This window comes from Jaculus jaculus, chromosome 1, assembly GCF_020740685.1.
Source record: "Jaculus jaculus isolate mJacJac1 chromosome 1, mJacJac1.mat.Y.cur, whole genome shotgun sequence".
NCBI lineage: Eukaryota > Metazoa > Chordata > Mammalia > Rodentia > Dipodidae > Jaculus > Jaculus jaculus.
The window spans coordinates 316,196,998-316,223,814 of NC_059102.1; the positions used below are offsets into that span (position 1 = coordinate 316,196,998).

Here is a 26,817-nt window from a genome sequence, read left to right on the forward strand (position 1 = left end):
CTTTATGATCCCCAACTTACTGAAAGACAGAAAAAAAAACCCTCAAAGAAACATATATACTGAGGAGAAATGAGTTGATGGCACTAGAAAGGTGTGGAGTTGGCGTACGGGGTCTTCTCTGGTCTACTTCCAGAGGTCTGGGGTCTAGTGAGGGCTCTCTCCCAGCATCCCTAATGCCCTGCGCTTTCCCTGAGTCAGCTCTGACTCAGCTTGTTGGCTTGGCTACAGAGGGCATGGAGTTCAGTTGTGCTTTGACCCCTGCTCGGAAGGGCCAGCGATTCTGGGAGTTCTCATTGGCCACTCTTGCTCATCGCTGGAACCCGGGGGAGATGGGGACAGCCTGGGCAGCCGGTGCATGGTGACAATTTTATTTTCATCATAGCCTAGGTCAGGGCTGTCCAACTGTTTGACATTGAGACATGACATCATCTATGTATGTGTTGGACAGCATTTCTAGCTCTCCTGGGATACACATGGCCCGTGGTTCCCTGAAGGAGAGCCCAAGTTTCCACCTGGCCTGAGAACTTTCCTGACCCTTCCCCAGAACCGCAGAACTGGAAGACATCAGACAGGACCAAAACCTCCTAAGAATCAGTGTTTTGCGTGTGTGCGTGTGTGTGTGTCTTGGTACACATTCTGAAGGTTCTGGGGTCCACTCAGTCCAGGGATGGCCAAAAAACAGAGGTCTTCGTAGGGAGATCACTTTCTCATGGAGTCATGCTGCCCTGGCCAATGTTCTGCTCCTTCAAAGGGACTATTTCATTTCTGCACTATACAGGACCCTGGCTCCTCAGTGGCTTCTGTGCAGAGCTTCTGCCATCACAGGCTCCAGGCCTGACAGAGGCTTCAGGATTGAGACCCTTCCCTCTGTGGTACTGGGATGAGGAGCTCCCCCTGTGGGCTGGCTTCTCACCTTCCACGCAGTTGGTAGAGAAGAAACAGATATTCCGGGTCTCCAGCGGGTTCTCGTGGGTGAACTCAGGGGAGCGGGTCTGGGGCTCCGACTCCCCTGTCAGGGATGAATTATCCACCTGAGGAGGAAGGGGTGCATAGTTGTCACACTGGCAGAAGCACCCGGGTGCAAGCAGCTGTCTCCTGAGCCGGCTCCAACTATCCTCAATCTTCATGACACGAGGGACAAAATTACCCTTGCCCTCATCACATATTTATGGCATTACTCAGCTATTGCTCCTGCTTTGGTTTGGAATCCTGGCTCTTGCTTACTTCTCATGTGACTGGGTTTTTACTTAACCCACAGAACCTCCATCTGCACACCTGTAGGAGGGGGAACGTAAACAAAACCGCTGCGTCCTTAACTCTAACCCCAGAGGCATCCCTTACCAGTAGGCTATGAAAACGCCACCTCCTGGGGCTTTTTGGGCCACAACGTAGTGCATCGTTCATGTAGCCCAGGATGAGCTTGAACTCTCCATCCTCCACCCACCTCCAGAGAGCTGAGGTTATTGGGACGTGCTACCACGCCCAGCCATACCATTCATTTGTGTGTGTGTGTGTGTGTGTGTACATGTGTGCCATGGCACACATGTGGAGGCTGAGGGTGACTTGTCCTCTCTGTGTACTCTGTTTGAGTCAGGGTCTCCCTTGTTTTGTTTGTGCTGCTTTGTACTAGCTTCTGCATTCTTCTGTTTCCACCTCCCATTGCCACGGGGGTCACAGACATGTGTGTCCTTTGCATCTGATTTTATGTGAGTGCTAGGGAGCTAAATTGAGGCGGGCAGGCTTGCAGGAAAGTGCCTTTAATAGCTGACCCATTTTCCCAGTGCCTCCCACCCCCGCCTTTTTTTTTTTTTTTTTTTTTTTTTGAGGTAAGGTCTCACTCTAGCTCAGGCTGATCTGGAATTCACTATGTAGTCTCAGGCTGGCCTTGAACTCACAGCGATCCTCCTACCTCTGCCTCCCAGAGTGCTGAGACAAAAGGTGTGCGCCACCACGCCCAGCTTTTGTGGTTTTTTTTTTTTTTGACACAGGGTTTCAATCTTGTACCCATAGTGGCCTGGAACTTTCCGAGTGAAATTAGCACAAGCTTTTAGAAATGCCCAGGGGATAGAGTGGTCATAACATACAGATCCGTGGAAGCCACACATAGACACCACATGCTGAGGAGGTTCCACTGTGAGGCTTAGGGAAGACACTGACAGTTGTAGCTAGTTTTCCTACTTTTTAAACCTTTAGGTGTCATGGCTCTATGCAGCCTGCTGTTTTAGACTGAACCCCATGTCTCGGTGTGACCTCCTCACCTTACATCCGTGAGAAGAAATGATCCTGAGGTCAGCAGGGACTCGGTCTCCACCCTTCACCTCCACCAGGTCTCCAACCACCACCTCCTCAGCGTTGATCTGCATCTTCTCGCCCTCTCGGACAACCAGAGCTTGCTGCAAACAGTCCATGAGCAGCTCATGCCATGCTTGTCTCTAATGCCCTCCTCTCCTTCACGTCTCCCACCTCTCTTCCAACCCCAAGGGGGAAGAGAGACCCCCACGGCCTTAGTAACAAGACTAGACCCTCATGTAGAGAGCTGGAAGGTGTTTTCTGCCCATCTTTCTTCCATTTCATGGCACAGGACATTGAGGGGCTGAGCTGTATCATTCCAGAAAAAAATACGCCTCATAGTGGATGAGGCCAACTCCTCCCATCTACCTGAGGCACCATGTTCTTGAAGGAATCCATGATCTTGGAGCTCTTGGCCTCCTGGTAGTAGGAGAAGCAGCCAGTGACAATGACCACAGCGGCCAGCACCACACCTAGATATAGCTGGTAGGAAAACAAAGTTTGAAGCCTCTGCCCTTCCCCACCTAGAGAGTGTCTGCCCTCAGGACCGACACTCAGAGCTGTTCTATGAGACCCTCAGACCCTCACGGGTGTCAGGGAGTGACAATGGCAAGAGAAGTCCTTTTCTCCAATTTCCCTCAACCTCCAGTCTCCTAGGATGGAAGGGCATGGAAACTCTCGGGGGTGGGGGGTTCCTCTATGGGTGGAGACCCAGGGACACAACCCAGTGGGAGGGAGCAGGGAGGACTGTCACATTTGTGACTGACCCATGTGTGTTGGGGGGTGCTTTACAGATTTATACAGGAGCATCACCCCTCTTCAGACTGAGGTACTGGGACTGTGGTATGAGACTCTTGTTCTCTGGGACCTCCCCACTATATTTACGGCTGAGTTGGTGGGTAGAGTCATGGTCTGGTCCAAGGGCCGGGTGTGTGGCTCACATTGTCATTGGAGGGTTCGTCCTCCATGGCAGCCTGGATACCATAGGCCAGGAAGCAGAGGATGGCCCCAATCCATAGCAGAATAGAGAAGCCCCCAAAAAGCTGACGACAGAACTTGACCCATTCAGGAGTGGTAGGAGGTGGAGTGAGGGCATTTGGCCCATCCCGAGCCAGAATGTCCTGAGCTCGCTGGTTGGTGAGTCCCTAGGGAGTAAGGAAAGGTATCAATCAATGTGTGTGTGTGTGTGTGTGTGTGTAACCAACCTGCTCTCACCATGTTCTTTCAGCTCCCTGGAAGGCAAGCAATGTCCAGGTGGAGGGGAAACCCCCCATCTAGGTGGAAGGGGCAGGAGCATCAGCAACCATGCTGAGAGAGTGGCATCTGTGATGGACTTGGAGATCTTGAAAGTGGAGGAGGATTCTAGCTGTGGCTGCCCCTTTGGTTATTATCAGATGGAGAAAACTTTCAGTTGGGGCCTCAACATCTTCCCCAAGGAAGCACAGATAAGCATCCTGGAAAGATAGTCTGTCTGAACCTCTCTCCTTCTTTCTTCCTTCAACACTCTAAGGAGAGCCACATAACATTGATCACTAGGGTCACATGACTTTGGCAATCACCTGTTGCTTTCCAAGGAAAGCCTGGCCAGGCTCCATTCTTCTGGTCCAGGCTGGATCCACATAGCAGCCAGTGCTTGATTCTATAGCAGTGCTTACCATATCACATTGGAATTGTATGCTTATATATTTTGTTTTTTTAAAAATTTTTACTTTTGAGAGAGAGGGAGAGAATGGGCATGCCAGAGCCTTCAGCCACTGTAAATGAATTCCAGATGCATGCACCCCCTTGTGCGCATGTGTAACATTGCACACTTTACGTCACTGTGAGTCTGGCTATGTGGGACCTGAAGATTTGAACACGAGTTCTTAGGCAGGCAAGCACCTTAACTGCTAAGCCATCTCTCCAGCCCGTATTTTATTTTTAAACTTATCTATCAGACTTTGAGCAGGGACCACTTTTATTTATCATTCATTCACTCAATGTGTATTGAATACCTACAAAATGTCAGGCACTGAGGGGGATTCGACACCACCAAGAAATATGCTGCTTGTCTTCTAAGATGGTCATAAGCATAAAAGACAAATAGATAATAACGCCAGAGAATGAAAAATGTTGTTAAGGGAAATAAAGTAAGGCAAAGGAATGAGGGTATCATTGATGAAATAGTGGCATTACTGCTTTGGGTGTAACCAACTGCTTTATGATTGGGTTTGAGACCCACTGCACAAGAGGGAATTCATGTCTGGTACTGTAAACCTGGTTGAAGGCCCATGGTTGGGGAAGTCACAAGCCTTAATGAGAAATCTACTATTGTTTTGCTAAGTGGTCATAGTGTACCCATCAATCTGCCTTCTAAATATTTGTATTTGTGCCCATAGATCAGTGCTGCCCTTGGCTTTGGTCAGAGAAGCTTCTTTTTGTAGCAAATGGAGACAAAGAGACTCACAGCTGGTCAAAGACATAGAGCACAAGTGACTGTGGACTATTCAGCCCTAAATGGGACATCTGTATCACCTCCTCCAAGGCAAGGGGAGGCGGAGAGAACACAGGAGCCAGAGGAAAGGGGGGGGGGATGTGCTGGAGTGCTGTCTTCCAGACACGATATGGCCACTGAACTCATGATGCCTCTGAAGCTGTGATTACCTGCACATGACCTGACGAGATGGGGCCCTCAGCATCCTATCAAGGATGGAGGAGGAGTTTGTGAGGCTCCAGTCCTCTCCAAGGAGCTACTGGAAGTTGGTGGTTGCTGGTGGAGGGGGAGACATTTCTGTTCCTGGTATGGCCACAAGTAAGTTACCCATGCTGTGGTAGATAACTCCTCACCCATGTCCATGTAAGCAACCCTATTTAAACTGAGTGGGTCACAAAAAGGACGTGAAAATAGAGGGGAACTATTTGAGAAGATGAAGGGTTTCAATGGGAGTGGGAGGGAGGACAAAAAGTAGTAATGGGGTGAATATGATCAAATATATTATGTACATGCATGAAATGTAAAAGAAAAAAAAAAACAGGATGAAAGCTAGGTGTGGTGACTCACATCTATAATCCCAGCACTTGGGAGTCTGATGGAGGATTGCTTAAATTCGAGGCCAATATGGGGCTACAGAGTTCCAGGTTAATCTGGCTATAGTGAGACCCTATCCCAAAAGAGAAAGAAAGAGCCAGGCATGGTGGCACACGCCTTTGATCCTAGCACTTGGGAGGCAGAGGTAAGAGGATCACTATGAGTTCAAGGCCACCCTGAGACTACACAGTGGATTCCAGGTCAGCCAGCTACAGTGAGACCCTACCTTGAAAAACCAATAAAATAAAATAAAAAAATAATAGAGAAAGAAAGAGCCAGGCATGGTGGTGCATGCCTTTAATCCCAGTACTTGGGAGGCAGAGGTAAGAGGATCGCAGTGAGTTTGAGGCCACCCTGAGACTACATAGTGAATTCCAGGTCAGCCTGGGCTAGAGTGAGATCCTACCTCAAAAAAAAAAAGAAAAAAAAAGAAAAAAGAAAAAAGAAAAGAAAAAGGAGGGGGAGGGAGCCAAGAATGAAGACATACAATTTTAGGAAGGACAGTCCAATAAGAGTGGAGGTGGAAGTATTAGTGAACTAATTTTTTTAAACTTTTTTTTTTAATTTTTTTTAAAAGTATTTTTATTTATTTATTTATTTGAGAGTGACAGACACAGAGAGAAAGACAGATAGAGGGAGAGGGAGAGAATGGGCGCGCCAGGGCTTCCAGCCTCTGCAAACGAACTCCAGACGCGTGCGCCCCCTTGTGCATCTGGCTAACGTGGGTCCTGGGGAACCGAGCCTCGAACCGGGGTCCTTAGGCTTCACAGGCAAGCGCTTAACCGCTAAGCCATCTCTCCAGCCCTAAACTTTTTTTTTGAGGCAAGTCCAGCGGACTGGACTTTTTTGGCTTGTTAGGGTCTCCAGCCACTGCAATTGAACTCCAGACATATGTCACACCATGTGCACATGTGCGACCTTGCACACTTGCATTATCTTGAGTGTCTGGCCTGTGTGGGACCTGGAGAGTCAAACATGGGTCCTTAGTCTTCACAGGCAAGTGCCTTAACCACTTAAGCCGTCTCTCAAGCCATAGATTTTTTTGTTTGTTTGTTTTTGTTTTTTGAGGTAGGGTCTCACTCTAGCTCAGGCTGACCTGGAATTCACTATGGAGTCTCAGGGTGGCCTCGAACTCACGGCATTCCTCCTACCTCTGCCTCCCAAGTGCTGGGATTAAAGGCGTGCGCCACCACACACAGCTGGTTTTTTTTTTTTTTTTTTTTTTTTTTTTTGAAGTAGGGTTTCACTCTAGCTCAGGTTGACCTGAAATTCAATATGTAGCCTCAGGGTGGTCTTGGACTCATGGCAAGCCTCCTACCTCTATTTCCCAAGTGCTAGTATTAAAGGCATGCACCACTACACCCGGCTTAGCCCTAGACTTTTGGTTAACAATTGTTTTCACAAGACAGTGTCTCATTCTGTAACCTAAGCTGGCTTGGAACTCACTATGTAGCTCATGCTGACCTTGAACTTCAATGATTTTCCTGTCTCAGCCTGCCAAGTTCTAGGATTATAGGTGTTAGCCCCATGACTAGTGTTACTTGTATTTTTGTTTGAGGTGGGGTCTCATTATGTTTCTGAAGCCACTCTTGAACTCCTGGGCTCAAATGATCCCCTTTAGCCTCAAGTAGTTAATACTACTGCTGACCATAGCACCTGGAAGGTTAACTTTCTTAAAAAAATAAAATATATATATATATGTATATATATATTTGAGAGTGAGTGAGAAAGAGAGGCAGATAGAGAGAATAAGCATGCCAGGGTTTCTAGCCACTGCAAACAAAGTCCAGACACATGTGCCACCTTATGCATCTGGCTTTACATGGGTACTGGAGAATTGAACTTGGTTCCTTAGGTTTTACAGGCAAGTGTATTAACTGCAAAGCCATCATCTCTCCAGCCCTATCTTTCTTTTTTTTTTAAATTTTTTTGTTCACTTATTTATTTATTTATTTGAGAGCGACAGACACAGAGAGAAAGACAGATACAGAGAGAGAGAGAGAGAATGGGCTTGCCAGGGCTTCCAGCCACTGCAAACGAACTCCAGACACGTACGCCCCCTTGTGCATCTGGCTAACGTGGGTCCTGGGGAATCGAGCCTTGAACTGGGGTCCTTAGGCTTCACAGGCAGGCACTTAACTGCTAAGCCATCTCTCCAGCCCCAGACCTATCTTTCTATTTACTTTATTTTAGTTTAGTTTAGTTTTGGATTTTCAAGGTAGGGTCTCATTCTAGCCCAGACTGACCAGGAATTTGCTATGTAGTCTCAGGGTGGCCTCAAACTCATAGCAATCCTCCTACCTCTGCCTGCTGAGTGCTGGGATTAAAGGCATGCGCCACACTCCTGTCTACCTTTTTATTTAGGGTTTCACATATGATAGACAAGCTCTCCACCACTGAGCTACATTGGAAGCCTGTGTGTGTGTGTGTGTGTGTGTGTGTGTGTAAATTTTCAAGGAGGGAGGGAGAGAGAAGAATGATGCCAAGGCCTCTATCCATAGAAAACAAACTCCAGACACATGTGCCACTTTGTGCATCTGGCTCTATGTGAGTACTAGGGAATCAAACCTGGACAACTAGGTTTTGCAAGCAAATGCCTTTAACTGCTGAGCCATCTCTCAAGCCTCCAACTTCAACTCCAACTTTTGTAATTTTGGTTTTGAGAAAGGATTTCACTAAGTTTTCCAGGCTGGTCTTGAATTTGCAATCCTCCTGTTTTAGCATCCTGAGAAGCTGGGATTCTAGGTGTGTACTACCAGACCTGGCTTTGACTGATAATTTAAAAATATTTCTTTGTGTGTATGTGTGTGTGTGTTGTGCTTTTGTGGGACATGTGTGTATTTGTATGTGTGTGGGCACATGCACAGGTGTGTGTTAACATATGTTCATAATGTAGATGCCAGAGTTCTACACCTATTGCTTTTCCTCTTTATTTTTATCAGACAGGGTCTCTATCTGAACGCAGAGCTCACTGGTTTGGTTAGACAAGCTGGCCTGCAAGCCCCAGAGATCCTTCATCTCCCTCTTCCCTGAGCTGGGATTGGAGGCATGTGTCACTCACTGTGTCCAGCATTTTGCATGGGCACTGGCCATCTGAGCTTGTGTCCTCATGCTTGTGTGGCAAGTACTCTGCCCACTGAGCCTTCTTCCCAACCCCACTAAAAAAAATTTTTTTTTAGAGAGTCAGACAGAGAGAGAGAGAATGGGTATGCTAGGGCCTTTACCCACTGTGAACGAACTCCAGACACATGCACCACCCCCTTGTGCACATGTGTGATATTACATGTTTGCATCACTGTGCATCTGGCTGTGTGGGACCTGGAGATTTGAACATGAGTTCTTTCTTAGGTTTCACAGGCAAGCGCCTTAACAGCTAAGTCATCTCTCCAGTCCCCCAACCCTAATTTTTAAATGCTACCCTCAGCTATCTGACTATGCCACTGACTTGTTTATGTGACCTTAGTAAGTTACTCTCCTCTTCCAAGTCTCCTGGCTTTAATGAACAAGCAAATAACACCTGACAGAGTTATGGTGAGGATCAATGAACTGTATATAACTTGTCTATCACAGCCACTGACATAGCAGGAGCCCAGCAAATTACTGTAATAACAGGCTCGAGCCGCCTCACTGGTTTATGGATATCAGCTATGAGTGATGGCTGGAGGCAGAGCTCAGAGCTCTGCCAGGAAGCATCTGGACCTGGGATCTCAGGAGTCGTGGCTACCAGGTGTCCAGCGAAAGACCCTTGTAGGGAGCAGGGCTCCAAAGTCTGTTTATGGCTCTGCCACCAACTAGCCACATGACCATGGGTAAGTCCTTCGTCGTCCCCCCCCCCCACCATAGATATCTAGTTTGATGGCTTCCCACCTGGGTGGTTCTCTCACTTCCGGGTCTACTCACCTTGGACAAGTCTACTTGGTATTTGCGGCCCAGCTCATCCAAGGACAGCTTGTGGTCGTCCTGAGGAAGGGAAGCGGAGTTACTTGGGGGAAGGAGGCTGAGTGATCTTCAGGGCCCGGGGGTGAGGTGTGCCGCATGGGAGGAGGTGCCAAGCTTTTCTGGGTGGCCAGCAGCTGGGACGTGTCCCCCCCCCCCCCCCCCCCCCCCCGCAAGAGGTCCCTCCTCTGCAGCCCTTGTGAGAGAGCTTTAGGTCTCACCATGGCCACCTCCTTCTTCAGCTCATCCAGCTCCTTCTCTTTCTGCTTCTTCTTGCCACCCCCATTGTCGGCCGTGGTGGCGGCAGGGGAGTACTCGCGGCCAGCCTGCGGGGGGTAAGGGAGGGTGCGGGGAGTCAGGCTGGAGTCTGTGCCCACAGCGAGCCCCCCCGGGAGCAGTGCAGGAGACCCTTCCAAGGCACTGATGGGTTTAGGGAGGCAGGAGGTAGAAAGGCCCGCACCCTGGACCTCACACTCCTGGGAGAGCTGTGAGGACCCACCCTTGACCGTCCAGGAAGGCTGGGGGGCTGAAGTCTAGGAAGCTGCACCCAGGGCATGGCCGAGGATCGGTGGGGACGGCATGTTCGTGGCTGGTGGCCTGAGAGGAGTCAGGAGCAGAGGGTCCCGGGAATGGAAGCCTGGAGGGTGCTGGGAACTCTTGCCAGCCTGCTGAACAGGCCTGCTCAAGACTGGGCAGAGGTAACTCACACGACCTGAAACCCCTAAGTGTGACTGGATGAGAAGGGAACTGGGCTCCATTTGCCCAAAAATTCAAGAATGCATCTGAGACTGTATCTAGAGCGAAAGTTATGTCTCATCTAGTAAGATCGGATGGCATTTAAATGGTAGCTTGCTGAGCCCCTATTTGCCCTTCTTCTTGGGCCACTGCAGGCTTCCAGGTCCTCACAGGGAGCTTCTGGGGATTTATTCTCTCAGACAGAGGCTGCCTTGGAGTGACAGGACAGGCAGGACTGAGGAAGGCCAAGATCCTCCCCTCCCCGACCCTCTCTCAGTATAGAGTGTCTTTGTCACAGAGGGGCTGCTCAGCATCTGCTTGGTGCCTCTGGCTCTTCTCTGGACCCTAGACTTTCAGGAATGAGTTTTTCTGTACCATGAGTGTGATTTGGTTATTTCCCACAGAGAATGGGTACCTGGTTGAAGCAAGAGCCAGTATGTTTGCTGTTTTCAAGATTATGCAAGGGCGGTGTTTAAAACAGAACAGGCATTACTTTGGGAGCAAATTTTTGCTGTTTGGAAGTCAATTAGAAAGTGGAGAAAAGACCGGGTGTGGTGGCGCACGCCTTTAATCCCAACACTTGGGAGGCAGAGGTAGGAGGATCACCGTGAGTTCGAGGCCACCCTGAGACTCCATAGTGAATTCCAGGTCAGCCTGAGCTAGAGTGAGACCCTACCTCAGGAAAAAAAAAAAAAAGAAAGTGGAGAAAATTCTCAGGTACCTCCCGTCCCTACACAGGGACGGCCTCCCACACTGCCAACACGTGGCCTTAGACTGGCTCATTGTTGGACACATGGCTATCCCCTCACCACAATAGTGTACGTCAGACACCCTAGGGAAGTCATATGCTCCATGGATTTGGACAAAGGGATACGGGTGTGGAGCCACTATTGTGTCTACATATGGTTTTGCTGCCCCAAATCCTATGTGCTCTAGGACATGCATTTGTCACCCAGGGAGAGGAGCAATCTGTGGCAGCTGCCCTGGTCACAAGAGGTCACCCTGCAGCACCTTGAGAAGTATAGTTCTGTCCAGTGCAATTGGGAGCAAGGGTGGGCATGGGGCGCACAACGTAAGGCGCACAGTTGTCCCCTAGATGGAATGACCTAAAAGGGTCTACGCTCTTGGAGGTTATGCGCTTCCTCCCCCCACCCTGAGAAAAGGTGACCAGTAAATCACACATTTGTTTGCAGCTGAAGAATTTTACAAATTCAGTCTGTTTTTAGCCATCTGGAGATCTGATGATCTTGGGGCGGCTGAACCCGGCTCATCTGAATGTGTGGGAAGGGGCTTGGGTATAGCTCCGTGGCTCCCTTCCCCAGGTGATCTCAGAGCTTCATGGACCTCGATGGACTGGACTACTCTGTTCGCTCACTCCTCCTTGCTGAGGCAGGGCTGAGCAAAGCCACGAAGGCACCAGAGGCAAGAAAGCAATCTGGACAAACTTCACTGTGACCCTGAGGCATGGGGTCCTGGCATACATCAAGGAAGGATGGGACTGGGGGCTGGGGGCAGAGCCCAGAGGAATGTCTGCACATTCAATGCAAAATAAAATACACGACAATGAAAATCAGATGCGTGCTTCTAGAATTCTGTGGTGGTGTACATTCGCAGTCCTAGCCCTGGAGGCTGAGGCAGAAGGATTGAGAGCTCAAGGTCAGCTTGGGCTACTTAGTGAGACCCTGTCCAAACAAAAATGCCCACTTCTGAAAAACTTGCTGGCCCATGCACACTGGCATGTTGGATTGTGGCTGGCTGAGGGAAGCAGCTCCATGGCCCCCTTCCCTAGCGCCCACCCTGTTCTCCCACACACCCAGAGTCCGGGACACACTGCCCATCCCCTCCTCTTGTCCTGGCAAGGATCTCTGGCTCCACAGCCAGGAGCCTGTGGAGATTTGGGGCCAGTGGCTACCCAGGCAAGAAAGAAAGAGGAAGCAGGGACCCCCCCCCCTTCTCCCTTCTGCCCTCCCTCCCCTTCCCCAACACAAGTCCGTCTCTGGGTCTTGAATGCTGAAGGAGAACAGAGAGTTCTTTTTGAGAAAGCCAGAGGCTGGGACAGAGTGGGGGTAGCTGGGAATCAGCCAGCACTCCCCCCACCTCAGCCTCTGGAGCAGACTGGGCTCCCTCCCACCACAGTGGTCCCTCCCCCCAACTCCCAGCTGCCCACATGGCCATGGACTTAGAGTTGTCCTTGCTCTGGAGTGAAGAGGCCAGGAAGAAGTGGGGGGAGGTGACACAGGATGGCACGCGGGCACTGGGGCTTCCCCTTGTCAGGCTGCTCCTGGTAGGTGGAACTTTGCTCTCCAGGCTCTAAACTCCTTGGTTTGGTTTAGCCCCTTATGCCAAGCACACTGGGAAAGCTCCTTCTGCTTCCTTCTTGCTATTGTCACCACAGTTACTGGGCATGGAGGTTAGGGGGCGCGGGGGTGCTGGGGGAGGAGTACAGCATCGGGAAATCAAGGTCAAACTGTTCCCCAGATATAGAGCTCTACGGTGGAGGCCAGCCAGCTGGAGGCTCTGCACCACTGCAGGAGATTTCCCTCTTTGTAGGGAGCAAGAAATGTCTAAGGTCCCATCTTCCCATGGTTGTAACTTCTTCCTTAACAAGACCTGCTCCCCATAGATGGTTCCTAAGATTGTTCTGTCCGATCATGAAAGCTAAGCAGGGTCAGGCAGGGTTAGTGCTTGGAAGGCAGACAGTCCCTAAGGGTGGCTTCACAGACCTCCCCTCTCCCCCGCCACTCCCAGTGACCTCTGTGCTCCTCCTGCAAGCTCAGAAGTTGTACATTGACATGTTCACCTGGTGAGACCCAGGGCAGGAGTTCATCCATGAGTGTCTGTAACATGCCCCGCTTTTAATGGTTGTAGGGTTTTGGACACACACACACACACACTTGCACACCGGTTCTATTTCTAGCTCCTGTCTTAGCTCAGGATCTCTGGTGTTCAGGCTCAGAGTTTTTCCAGCTGCTCAACTTAGTGAAATAACATGCCATTGCCCGACTCCTCCTGCGCCCAGAAGTTGGCCCACTGCACCCCATGGGCACCCTCTTCCTCACACCCTCCGGTGGCTTGTCATGCCCTCTTCCCTCCATGCCCTCTTTTTACCAGCACTCCACAAAAGGAAAGCAGCCTGGCACAGTATGTAAAGGGATTGGGTCACTTTTCTCCATATGGGAATTTCATTTCCAAGAACTGGAAGCCTTGTCCCTGCCTGCCCTGACGATGTGCTTGTTAATCTTCCCCTTGGCAAAGCCGTCGCTGCCGAATGCCATGGGCAGAATAGACTGAGGCAGGGGCAGCTCTTACCAGCCTTTGGGAAAGCCCAGGGCCCTGAGCAGAGGACAGTGCTGTTGGTGACATCCGGAGGGGTGCAGCCCCGGGTGCTGGGGACACATCCCTCCTCCCCATCCCTCCCAGCTGACTCTGGCACAAGGGCCCTTGGAGCTTGTGTAGGGAGCTGCCTGATGGTTCTGGGAGCCGAGAGCTCCTCTGCTCCACTCCAGCCTCGGACGGGCCCTTTCCTCCTGGGCTGGGACTCCCAGAGGAGTGGATATTTTCAGGAGGGTAGCAAAGGAGGGAGAACTAACAATGCCAAACAGCCCTTCAGCTGGGAGGCCAGGAAACACAGTGAGAAAGGAGGCAAGAGATGTGTGGAGAGGAGATGTGGGAGTGGAGTGCAGGGAGAGTTGGAGGGGTGCCTGGTGAGTTTCAGGGCTATTTGTGGGAGGGGAGGAGGGCAGGGCGGCTACAGAAGAGCCAGAGCTCACGGGCGGGCGCTGTGCAATCCACATGTGTGTGCAGTCGGGAGACTCGTCCTAAGTTCAAATTATCCCACTCAGCTTCTCCCCCCCTCCTTCCATGTCCCATCCCCACTCCATCCTTTCTGGACAGGCTGCCTCCCTTACCCTCTGGAGAGAGGTCCCTGGGCTTTGGGGATACTCACCCCACGACCCATCTTGGGGCAGAGTGGCTGAGGGGACCTAGGCTGGAAAGGTTAGCAGAAGGATCCCAAGAGCACAGCGCCGGCTTCCCCGGGGCAGCCCGAGACCCTGGCAGACAGACAGACAGACAGAGACAGCCGGAGCAACAGGGTAGCTTTAAATAGGCCCCTCTCCCCCTCGCCCCCGCCTTCCCCTCCGCGGGAAAGAAACGTTTGTTGAAACAGGATCCCTGAGGACTCCTCCCCTCCCGCCCCTTTAGTAACTGGCCGCCGATGGTCCACTTTCTTTTCTTTTTGATTTTTTTGGTCTCATGGTGTGCCCCCCCCTCCCTTGGTTCCTTCCCACCATGACAGCTACAACTGAGGGAGGCCAGGGAAGAGAGACCAGGCTGACCGTGGCAGGAGAGTTGGGGGGGAGGGGGTGTGTGGCCCATAGGGAGTCATCAGCTCCAGATCGCAGGATGCCAGAGACCCTGGGACCTCCTAACCCTGCCTGATTCCAGGTGGGAAAACACTCAGAGGAATTCAGCCATCTGAGTCTCACTGACGGAACCAGAACTCTGGTCTCCCGAAAGGGAGACTGTCCCCTCTGCCCTGGAGGCTTCAGGGGCCTACAGAAAGTTAGAACTGGAGCCCAAGGGTGACCCGTGCGTGTGGGGCAGGTCAGAGGAGGACTCTGGTGGGTGGCTCTGGAGGCAGCACAAGGTTTGCAGATGGAGGGGAGGGGACCCCTGAAGTGCCCCCTCATGTAACTCCTTACCAGTTTTCAGGATAATCAAGACTGCCCCGAGGCAGGTGGAGAGGTGAGGGATAGAGAGGACCCGAGGAGACCGGGTGGGCAGTCCCCTGGGCCGGGCACAACAGTTGGTGACGTTGCCGTCATCCTGTGTGGGAGTGGGTGTACCTGTCCCTCCATTATTGAGGGGTCCTGGGTGTCTCTGAGTCTGAGGCTGGGGAGCCGCGTGGAAAAAGGTCAAAGTGGGAAGGTGTGGAGTTCCACATCACCTCAAGCTCCGCATCCACCAACTAGAAAGCAGGGTAACCACTTGCCCCCTTGCTCGCTTCGTTGGGGAGGGAAAGGAAGGCATCACGGTCGCCGTGAGCTCAGCATGAGCTACATTGACAAGAAGCCCGTGAGGTCCTGGAAGCCTGGGCATGTGGGGCGGGGCGGGCCGGGGAGGGGGTTTTGCCTCCAGCTGGAAGAGGGAGCAGAGCCGATGACCCAGGACAGGGCCAGCTTGTATTGGGGTGTCGTTGCCACTCATTTGGTGAAGGGGCGAAGAATAGAGTTGGGGCTGGGCGTGGTGGCGCAGTCCTTTGATCCCAGCTCTTGGGAGGCAGAGGTAGGAGGGTATTGAGTTCAAGGCCACACCCCAAGACTATACAGTGAATTCCAGGTCAGCCTGGGCTAGAGAGAGGCCCTACCTCAAGAAAAAATAAATAAATAAAAAGAAAAGAAAAAAAGAATAGGGCTCGGGACAAAGTGAGAAAGTGGGGGGAGGGGGCAGAGAGAACAGAAATTCCTGTCTCCATCTTCTGGAGCAGTGAGAGGACACGGTTGTCCCGGAGAGTCCCCATTTCTCTGGGCACAGAGATGGACGAAAGGGACACCAACAAAGCATGGCAGGGCTGAGCACCCTGTGACGGGGCGCAGAGGTGGGCTGTGGGGCTTTGGCAGGAGGCCCAAGGTACCTGCTGGCTAGGCCAAGGCCCCCTCTGCTCCCAGAGAGAACTCTCTGCACAGGGATTAGGGACGTCCCCTGCAGGAAATCCACTCTCAGCCGACAGGGCTCGCATCTGAATTCCCTAAAATAACTGCTCCGGGCTGAGATTTTCCATTACAGGAATCAGAAGGTCACATCCTACCTGCCCCATCTGGCCTACCCCCACCCCACCAGGCAGGCGGGCAGGATGGGCAGACACGAGCTTTCTCACAGTCCAAGGCGCCCTCCAGGTCTCTCACTTGGGCCCCGAGAGGGCAAATAACTCCCGAGGAGACGCAGCTGAAGATACAGCAGGAACGCTTGTGGTTAGACATCGGGAAAAACTGCCTAGGCGAGAAGACAGTAGAGGGGCAGCCCAGTGGCCGGTGGCCCATTTTCCATGGGGCAGCCTTGCTGGGGGACAGGGGTGAGTGTGGTGACAACTTGGAGCTTAGGTGGTACTTGTGCCCCGGGTTCCTGGGTGATCTTCTGCTCAGCCCAGTTTCAGATATAAGGTGAGACAGCAGAGACATCAGTCCCAGACCAACAGGCATGCACACTTCAGGCGCTGAGCGCCAACTGTTTTCATTCTCTTACCACCACCCTCGTCCCTGCTGGCACCTCCCAGTGCTGCCCAGCCCTTCCCACGCCCTGGCTCTGGTCCCTGTAGCCAGGCTCAGTAACGGAAAGGGCTGTGTCCCGTCCTCCACCAGCACAGCCTGCTGGGGCACCCTGCCATGCCCTGCATTTGGTGAGCACAGCCCCAAGGGCATTCAGCTCACACACGTGGGGCTCCAACAAATGAAGGGTGGCCCGGATGCCCACGTCTGCTGTTCACCCATGCCTCCCTGGTCACCCCTTCTGCTGAGAGTATAGGTCCTAGGCATCTACCTGAGACGCCAGCTCACAGGTGGGAGTAGACACCCGGGCTCCCATGATCTGAGGTGCTTGCGACCTGCCAGCTAGCCAGTGGTGCCCAGCTGAGTCAGGTCCTGTCGACAGAGCAGTGGAGGAGGAAGACAGAAAGACCTGAAGGCAGGAGTGGACTCCAGAGAAAGTCACAGATCAGAAAGGGACCAAAGGGGACGGGATGGAGAGGTCCCCAGCCAAGTGTTTTGTCGGTAGGCAGTGGATCTGGGAAGTAGGGCTGTTGGGGGTTGGAAAGAGAGACAGGAACGTGTACTTGCCTAGGTGGGAGTGCTCGTTACGATGGGGACACAAGTGTGTGGGATCGTGTGGGTGCATCAGGTAGTAATTCCAAAGGAGTTACAGCCCCGAAGACGGCAGGGCAGCTCTCACTTAGATGTGTGGCGCGTCCGTTACAGATTGGTTGCCTTGCTTATGAGTGTGTGATTTGCACAGGTGTGTGTACGTGTGTGGGCTGCAGGGAGGGCTGCGCAACCCTGTGGGTGTACGTGAGAGTCCATGGGAGAGAGTGTGCGCACAAGGCAGGGTGAGTGCGCTCAGCTGCAGATGGACTCCCGAGGTCTCCAGGAAACAGTTTTGTTTCCTAAGTGACTGGCCTCCTGGGGCCTCCAGCCCAGACTTGAAGGTTGTTTCAAGATCATGAAAGAGAGAGTGGGAGGGACAGAGGGAGGAAAGCAGAGCTGGGAGGCTCCGTCACCCCCACAGTCCCTCCTCCCGCCCCCTCACCCCATTCCTTTCCCCAGCCTCGCTAGCTCACCCCTCTAGCAGCCAGCCCTCTGGGCGGTCTCTCCTTTGCTCCCCTCTCCCTTCCCTTTCTTCTGTGGTCTTGTCACTGCTGCCAGGCTTCCGGGGCCTTTTGGGGTGTGGGTGAGAATTTTATACTTCCAAGGGGAGGCCATCTTGGGGTGATTGGTTGCTGGGAGATAGAAGTCCTAGGGTGACTGTCACTAGCATTAAGAAAGGGGTCATCTTGGGCTGGAGAGATGGCTTAGCGGTTAAGCGCTTGCCTGTGAAGCCTAAGGACCCCGGTTGGAGGCTCGGTTCCCCAGGTCCCACGTTAGCCAGATGCACAAGGGGGCGCACGCGTCTGGAGTTCGTTTGCAGAGGCTGGAAGCCCTGGCGCGCCCATTCTCTCTCTCTCCTTCTATCTGTCTTTCTCTCTGTGTCTGTCGCTCTCAAATAAATTAAAAAAAAAAAAGAAAGAAAGGGGTCATCTCATCCCCTCCACCCCTCCATCCTCTCTTCTCCCACCCCTCAGATTGTTCTGACAGTGGGGATACTGGGCTTGAGGCCACAGCCTGCTGCTGCCTCAGTTTCCCAATGGACGAGGATAGTGTGGGTTCTCCTCTTATTTCTTCCTTGACACCTGTTCCTCTCTTTTCTTCCTGGTCTTTCTTTTCAGTTTACTCAGTCAAGTGTACATTCTAAAAATTCTCTTCCTCTGTCTCTCCCCAGTTCTGCCACCTCTCATCATTCCCCCAGATGGTTGTTATTGTCTTTTTTTTGGATCATTCAAACCATATTGTATAGAATATAGCAAACAGAAGGAAACAGCACGGGGAGGATTTATGTCACTCTTTCAGGCCCCGACTCACTCCCTTTGTGCCCCCCCCTTGCTTCTCCCCGGATTTGGAGAGCCCTGTGTTGGGTTCCCACCTAGGCACACATGTGGAAGTGTGAGAGAAGAGAAGAAAATATCCACGTGTCTGTCTGCCCAGTCCTGCCCCGGTGATGGCACAGGCTTGCCGTGTCTCTGCTTCCTGCCTGCCCTCCCTGGGGTCCCTACCATGGTCCAGGGCGGTGGGAGCTTGCCTGAAAGTCAGGTCAGCTGGGCCAGTTCCTGTGGATCCACTAACCACCTGTATGGCCATAAACACAAGGCTGCTCTGTGCCAGCCCTGGAATCTCCTGTCGCAGTAATGAGGGGCACTCGAAAGCCCCCTCTGACACTGCCGCATTCTGGACCATCCCCTCTGTAGCTGGTGGCTCCGCGGTCCTGTCCATTTGAGCTCTGGGCTGGGAGGAGATGAGGCGTACATGCTTCTGTTTATTCTGCCAACCAGCATGGGGGCAGGTATGCACACTTTGTTCAGAAATGAGCCTGGGCTCTTGAACTCTTGACCTAGAAATGAGGAAGGGCCCAGAGATTTTTGTTTTTGGCAAAGATGACCTTGGCTTCTTAGAGAGAGCCCCAGTAAGAGGTGGGGTAGGGTCTGAGTATCCTTTGGGCCAGGGAACCTGGCATCTCTTGGCTGGTAGTCAGTGAGCAAATACCAGGTGAATCTGTTTCCAGAGGTTCTTTGGGCTGGAAAGCATGTGAGGGGCCAAGAGAGGATGGGGTTAATGGGCCTTGCTGAGTTTGGGGCCAGGGGTCACAGCTGGGCCCTGCAGGGTTCCTGTTTGCCTTTGATTCCATCTGTGATGGGGAAGGAAGGGCCCCCTCAGACCCCTGAGGCAGGTTTGCTTTGGCCGAGGATCTGACCCAGCCACTGGCCCCAAGCACCCCCTCCCTCCTCTCCCCATCCAGAGGCAGCAGAGCTTGGCTCCTAGCCTCTTCCTTCCTGCCTCCTTCTTCCCTTACTAGGCCCTTCTACTTGACCCAGGATATAGCTCCATTTGTCCGTTTGTCTGTCTGTCTCCCTTGGCACTTTAGATGCCCAACTAGAACAGGATGCCCTGCAAACATCTGTCACTCAGAACCATAGCCTTTCTCTTACATAACAGACTCTCCTAATGCCAGGGAGCTTGGCCTCCTCTGGGCCTCAGTTTCTATGAAAGTGCAAGGTCCTTTCTCTCTCCTGTTCCCATCTGCATGTGACAATTAGCGGTACATGCTCCTGATGCCACTGCATGACTCTGGCATTCACCCTGCACTTGTTGAGCCCTTACTGCAGGCCATGTCCTGCGCCAGTTTTGGAGAGACAGTTAGTTACAACCCACACAGGCACGGTTCCGGCTCCCATGGTCCTGTTGCCTAGAACCTGGTGCCATTTAGTCTCTTGACTCTGTCTTCCCAGAGGAAGCTTCTGGACTCTCTGGGAGTCACCCTCCCCAGTTCCTCCAGCTGCCTGCCACTTCCCCAGCTTCATTTCTGGAGACTGTTGTTCTGCTGTCCAAAGTCCGGGCCATCGCTGAGGTCTGGCTGTGGGAGAGAGGCTGCTTATTTGTTCATTTGTTTGTTTGTTTACCGGGGACTATTGCCTCTGCAAATGCACACCAGATGCTTGTGTCCCCTTTTGTGTCCAGCTTAAGAGGGGGCTTGGGAACTGAACCCTAGGTTGGCAGGCAAAACAAGCTGGGTGTGGTGGCGCATGCCTTTAATCCCAGCACTAGGGTGGCAGAGGTAGGAGGATTGTTGTGAGTTTGAGGCCACCCTGAGACTACATAGTGAATTCCAGTTCAGCCTGAGCTAGAGTGAGACCCTACCTTGAAAAACCAAACCAAAACAAAACAAAAAATACAAGCCCCTCTAACTTCCCACCCCATGGGGAGAGGATTTGATGCAGAATTTGCTCTTGAATAGGTCCTTTGCCTCTTACAGTAAAGTAGGGGACCCTCATCTTTGCTGCCTGTTAACGTGCCGTGCCAAGCCTGAGCCTCACCCCAGAGATTGTTTTCATTGATCCGAGGAGGGCTCAAGTGTCAGGATCATTCAGAGCTCCCCAGATGACTTACTGGGCAGACAAGGTTGAGAGTCACTGAGCCAGGTTGTCCCCAAGATCTCTAGCTCATCCCAACCAATGGAGAACGAGTGTTGCTGTATCCTGCATTGGGCGGGTGGGGGGAGCCTCCAGCGTGAGCTTATTAGGATGTGAGGTCCCTGAGAGAAGATTAGTGATGAGCAGGGAACCCACATGATGGGAATGCTTGTTGATTTGTTTACTCATTCATCTGTCCATTTCTTCATTTATCGACACAGAGTCTCACTGTGTATTCTAGGCCGGCAAAAAACTTGCAACTGTCCTGCCTTAGCCACCAGAGTGCTGGATTCTAAGCGTCATCATGACTCAGATCAGCACCCCCTGTGAGAAGAGACAAAAGAGAGCCTGTTTCCTCTCCCTCTGCTCAGTACCTTGGGGAGGTGCAGTAAGAACACAGCCACCTGCAGACCAGGAATAGGCTTCACTAGATATAGAATTTGCTGGCACCTGGATATTGGACGTCTCCATCTCTAGTACCGACAAAGACAGCATGTGTGACTTTAGTCCTCAGACCAACTCCGTTGTGTATAGGTGGAGAAATTAAGGCGCTTAGTTCCCAAGTAGCAAAGCCAAGTGGGGATCTGGGATTCAAACCCAGTCAGCTGGGCCGGAGGCCGAGCGTTTAACTCCCTGGCCTTGAAAAGGATCCACGGTGGGCCTTGGTCTTCAGGAGCTCAGGAGCAGAACTCCGGGCTGCAGTGGTGACGGAGGCATCTCTGAGCTCAGCTCTGGTGGCTACTGGCTGCATTTAGAAGGGGATGGAAAATCCACGAAGGAGGAGTCGATTCTCAGCTGGAAGACTGAGGAAGGTCTTCATGGAAGGGCTGGATTCTCACTGGGCCTTGACAGGCCACCGTAGGCTCCATGTGGCTCAGAGAGAAGGAGCAACAGACATAGGCACAGAAGGCTTGAACTCCCCAAGCACAGAGGAGCATGGAGGCAGTCATGGAAAGTGGGCACTTGGGCTGTTTGACAGAGGGCCTTGAAAGCCAGGCCAAGTGTTGTTCTGCATGCTGGTGTTCCTCAAAACCCTGTGATGATAGAAGTCACCTGGGTGCTTGTTAAAAATATGAGCAGCAGGCACATCGCTGAGAGGCTCTGATACATGAGGGCGGAGGTGGGGAGTGGGAGTCAGTATTTTTACCACCGAGAAAGTTTGAGAAATGTTGCTGTAAACAGCATGGAGCCATTTAAAGTTTTGAGCAGGGGAGTGTTCTCATTCAGACTAGGCCCTAGGAAAGCTCATCTGAGTGCAGGGTGAGTGCCTGTGTACGTGGCCGGGGTGTCAGGCTGGAAGGCAGGGGCATGTGGGGGGCTATATGGATGAGGGTGTGAGGCGGAGATGCAGGTGGTTGAAAACGGTTTCTAGGAGGGGGAGTTTCAGGGTTTGCTAACTGCTTGGATGCCAGGGTAAGGGAGAAAGGGACCAGAGGGATGGGGAGAGGTCGGTGCAAAGGTTACTAAAATAAGGTAGGAGGTTGTTGGGAGACATGCTGCAACTTTCCGTTTGGGGTGTATGAAGGTTAAGGTGGAAATGACAGGATTGCAAGTGAAGTGTCCGTGAGTGACAGAGATGGGGACTGGAGCCTAGCAGAGAGCACGGGCTGCGGATGTCACCTGCACAGAGATGACCGTGAAGTGTCCGTGAGTGACAGACATGGGGACTGGAGCCTAGCAGAGAGCACGGGCTGCAGACGTCACCTGCACAGAGGTGACCGCTGAACCTTGATTGCCAAGGTGGAGGATCTGGAGGACAGATTACTATAAGGGTCTTGGGAAGATTGAGAGGCAGAGAACCCAGAGTGATGGAGAGCTAGCCCAAGCCAAAGGGAACTGGCAGCTGAGAGATGTTATTATTTTTTATTTATTTATCTGCAAGCAGAGAGGTGTGTGTGTGTGTGTGTGTGTGTGTGTGTGTGTGTGTGTGTGTGTGTGTCAGAGAAAGAGAGAGGGAATGGGTGCTCCAGGGCTGGTGCAAACAAACTCCAGATACATGTGTCACTGTGCATCTGGCTTTATATGGGTAACGGGGAATTGAACCCTGGTCATTAGGCTTTGCAGGCAAATCTTAACTGCTGAGCCATCTCTCCAGCCTGAGAGGAGATGTTTTAAGAGGCAAAACAAACAATCCACCCCCCCCCAATCCTAACAGTTTCAGATGGCAAGGGAAGAGAAAACTGGCTACCCTTTTTGTCAGCTCAGAGGTGATTGGTGTGACCTTCAGGAACGCCATCTCCATAGTAGGTTAAGTTTGGAAACAGAACTATGAGACAATGAGGAGTGAATGTGTGATGAGAAAGGAAGCGGAGGGACTGAGCTGGGGGCAGAGTGGGTGGGAGCTAGGCGACAAGAGTGGCCCATTTAGAAGGCTCTCCTTGGTAGGCCTCTGGGCCCACCCTGCTTATAAGGCCCGGTGTTGATCGTAAGTTATCTTGCCGACAATCCTCAGCAAACAGTGAGCTCAGAACTGTAACGATTCCATTTCAGAGAACAAAACTAAAGCTAGGGAAAGTAGCAGGTTGAAGGCTACATAGTTTTGAAAGTCAGGTCTTCCTAAAGCTTTGCGGTCAAGTTTAAGTTAGATATCCTAACTCCACAGTTTTTCATTTAGTTAGCCACAAAGAATTACTTCCTGTGTCTAAGCTTCTAATGGGTAAGTGCCTCAACTCTTAACTTAAAAAATATATATTTTATTTTTATTTATTTGAGAGATAGAGACACAGAGAGAGAGAGATTGAGGAATGAATGGACATGTCAGGGCTGCCAGCTGTTGCAAACGAACTCCAGACACATGCACCACCTTGGGCATTTGGCTTATGTGGGTCCTGGGGAATTGAATCTGAATCCTTTGGCTTTGCAGGCAAGTGCCTTAACCACAAAGCCATCTCTCCAGCCTCAACTCTTAACTTTTAGATTTGCTCTGTCCGGTGCTCTCTCCCCAGGGCTTAGTTCAGGAGCTGGGGCCCTCAGTGCTCACGTGGAGTGGTCAGTGCTGCGTGCTAGGGTTCCCCATCACCCTAGCCTGACAGCTAGTTGGACTCCCACGCCCATGTTGTCCCTCAGACACCAGCTCCTTGTCCCCGTGATGTTTGAACCACACAGATGCAGCATGGGTGACTTGGGATGGGGAGCTGGCTCAGTGGTTAGAGGTGCTTGCTTGCAAAGCCTGCTGGTCCCAGTTTGATTCCTCAGTACCAACTAAAGCTAGATGCACAAAGTGGCACATGCATCTAGAGTTTGCAGCGGCATGAGGTACCAGCATACTCATGCTCTCTCTGCTCACAAATAAATTAAAAAAATTTTTTTAGAAAGAGAGAAAAGAAATCCTAGATTGACCGTGAATTGGATACAATGTTTTAGCTTTTCTGAACTCATTTCCTTGGTAGCTCTAACTCACAGCATAAACAATGATATAGCTCAATTAATATTAGCTATTATTTTATGCCCCTGATTCCCAAAGTCATGGCCTCTGGATTACAAATTCTCAGCTGGATATGATGTCCAGCACCTTCCCTCCTCAGAGAACAGAGCCTGGCCCTTCTGAGACTGTCTAGGAAGACTTTTGGTTTGTTTTTTGAGGGACAGAAGGTTTGAGTTTTGAAATAAGAGAAACTTTCAACTGTGAATGGAAGTAGCCAGTGTAAGATGGACACAGGTGGAATAGCAGTGTCCACCATGGAGGTCATGTGGCCACCAGAGAGAAAGGACACAGAGCCCCCCTCTTGTCCCCCTGCTGCCCACTTATTTGTTTAGTTGCCTCTGCAAATGTCTGCTGAACTTCTAGCTCTTGCCTGGCTATTGTGCCAGGCAGGGGGCAGAGCAAAAAAGAGTTGCCAGTGGTCTTGAGCAGCTCACAACCAAGATGGACAGGGAGACAGGAACAAGCCCTGTAATTACAGTACAGTGTTGGGAATTACCACCAGAGCACCAGGGCAGGGGGCTGTGAGCGTGTGAGCGAGTGTGTGTGGGGGGAGACATAAGGGTCTTCATCTTAGTATCAGGACCCAACTCATACTCACTCCCATGGTCAGCTCGTTCACCCCCACTGCTCCATCTGTTTCTTTGTTTTTGCAATTTTTATTTCTGGCTTTGTTTTCTCTTTACTTTCCTAATAGAGAGCCTTTGGAAAAATTCCACCCTTGTTTCAGTTGGACTAGGGACAAAGGGAATTGTCCACTTTTCTGCCAGAATAGCCAAGGGGTGCCGACCTCCTTCGGAGTCCAGGTGGACAAGTGGATGCGGCAAGGGACTGGCAGGAGAGAGGCTCAGGAAGTGCCCGAGACCTGGGCAGGGATTGGTAAGAACACAAGAGGGGTGCCTGGCTGAGAGTGCTAGGCTGGCCATGCACCCCATCTCACACCTCCCTTCACGTGATTTTGCCCTCTGTTCCGGTGGGAGGAAGGAGGGTAGTACCCCTTCTACCTGAGTCTTGTGAAGTCAGGTCTATGGCTCTTTTTTCTCCCAGGGGGCTTTGAAGGGTTGGGACCTCAGAGTCAGAAGTGAGTCTTCAGTGTGTGTGTGTGTGTGTGTGTGTGTGTGTGTGTACGAATCACCCTGGTCCCTCCCTTTCCTGTCCCTCAAAGTCACTACACACAGAGCTTTCCTGATTTCCCTTGTCCTGGGCCTCCGGCACTGCGTTCATCCATTCATTCAACAAATATTTACAGCACACCCACTACGTGCTAGACACTAGAGCTACGGTAGTGGGGAAGCACAGCTAGTTCAAAGGCTGCTTAGGCACTAGAAGTGTGTGTGTGTGTGTGTGTGTGTGTGTGTGTGCGCGCGCGCATGCATGCGAGGAAACAATTGCGTGCAGGTTACCAGACCAGCGGGGAGGGGAAGACTGCTGAGCAAATATGCTCAGAAGTCAGTTTGCGTTTGTCTCTGGATGCTGCAAGCTGCTAGCTATGTGAGCCTGGGTAAATTACGTAAGGATTGCTGCCTGTTTCCAATATGTAAAGTAGAGGTAAACACAGCTCTTATCTCCTCAGGCTGTGTGTACCCAGGGCCCAGCACAAAGCACCCTTTCAGCAGCGTTAGCTGTCACTACTTCCTTCTCTCCTCACTCAGAGATGACAAACCCCTAAATGACCTGTTCTCCAAATTTGCCTCTTGCTCAACCTGATGACTCAGAGGCAGTCACTTGGTGCTAACCACCTCGTGCCCCCAGAGGCTTCTCTTTAGCACTCAGCCGCGCCCCGCAGACCTCTGTCAACCCAGGCTCCTGTATTACCCCGCCAGTGATATCACACAGTGGGGGGGGCCTCAGCCCCTCGCTGCCCTCCATGGCTGCATGGTCTTGCACCAGAAATTCCCTCTCAGCTGGCTGGTGACTGAGGCCAGGTGCAGGGAGCCTCTGCGGTGGAGCCCAGGCACCCACCCTACGGGACTGGGGAACAAAAGACTTGTCTTGGAAGAAGGCTGAGGGGATCCCGGCCCAAAGGGAACCGTGTGTGGCATTCTGGAGTGGGAGACAGTTGGCACTCACTGAGGGCAGAAATAGCCAGGCCCCCTCAAGGGTCAGGCCAGGTCATGTCACAGCCCCAGTGGCATAGTGCCTCCCCTATTCTTGAACAGCTGTGGCCACCCCTTGGCATAGAGCTTGAGAACTGGCGCAGGAGGGTAGGCTCAGCCAGGGCAAAAGGAGGGTACAGGGAACACACACACACACACACACACACACACACACACACACACACGCATTCTCTCTCTTCCCTCTCTCCCTCCTTCCTTGAGCCAGGACTGTGTACCTGCACAGTGGGTTCTGTGTCGGTGTGTGTGTGGGCACGTGTACATGCGAGACATTTTTATGGGTCTGTGAGTGGGTTTGAGCTTGTGCCAATACTTGTGTGTTCATCTTTGCTTGTGCACCTGTTTCTTTAGGTCTCTGCCTGAACTTGTCATCCAGGTGAGGGCAAGGGTTTGTCTTTCTTCTGACTCTGAGCCTTCGTGGAGGCTCGCAGCAACTCAGCAGAGAACTTCCCCTTGGGGAGGATGGGAAACTGGAGTTCTTCAGTGCAGTTGGGGTCAAGGCTTTCCAAACACATACAAGCACAGGACATTCTTGTGTGCAAACCTTAGCTCCCCACGAAGCTGAAGTTTGTACCTAATTAAGGAAGAGAGCTGAATACACGTGTATTTGTGTCATCTCCATCTATCTTGGTGACTAGTGTGCTTGTTGCTTTGTTTTAGTGGTAGTGCCTGTGTCTATAAGTGTGTGTGTGTGCGCGTGTGTGCACACTGGGCTCATGTTTCATCTTCTCTAGAGATGTTTGCATTTATACAGTACCAGGGGTTCCACACTGCTAGGTTCAAATCTGAATTTGGACAGTAACTCGCCCATTAACCTTGGGCAATTTCCTTAGCTTCCCCCATGCCTCCGTTTTCCCAAGGGGATAATAATAGCTCTACCCTCACAAGGTTCTGTGGGGGTGAGATGAGATCTTGTTACGCACACCTGGTCTGGACAGGAGGACATGGCTCCGGGGGCCATGTCTCCTTGGTTGTGATTACGGTA

The 26,817-nt window shown here is 51.8% G+C and overlaps 1 protein-coding gene across 1 annotated transcript in view; it reads right to left on the reverse strand.

The window, feature by feature from the left end:
- Positions 1-14,106, reverse strand: part of LOC101607795 (sodium/potassium-transporting ATPase subunit alpha-2) — a 34,400-nt gene extending 20,294 nt beyond the window's left edge. Inside the window, exons 1-7 of the mRNA XM_004671109.2 lie at positions 13,974-14,106; positions 9,514-9,618; positions 9,257-9,316; positions 3,231-3,434; positions 2,659-2,772; positions 2,259-2,393; positions 914-1,031 (exon numbers count right to left, since the gene is read on the reverse strand). Of these exons, the coding sequence (XP_004671166.1) occupies positions 914-1,031; positions 2,259-2,393; positions 2,659-2,772; positions 3,231-3,434; positions 9,257-9,316; positions 9,514-9,618; positions 13,974-13,985 (748 nt within the window). The 5' untranslated portion in view covers positions 13,986-14,106. The remainder of the gene's footprint in view (positions 1-913; positions 1,032-2,258; positions 2,394-2,658; positions 2,773-3,230; positions 3,435-9,256; positions 9,317-9,513; positions 9,619-13,973) is intronic.
- Positions 14,107-26,817: the final 12,711 nt, after the last annotated feature.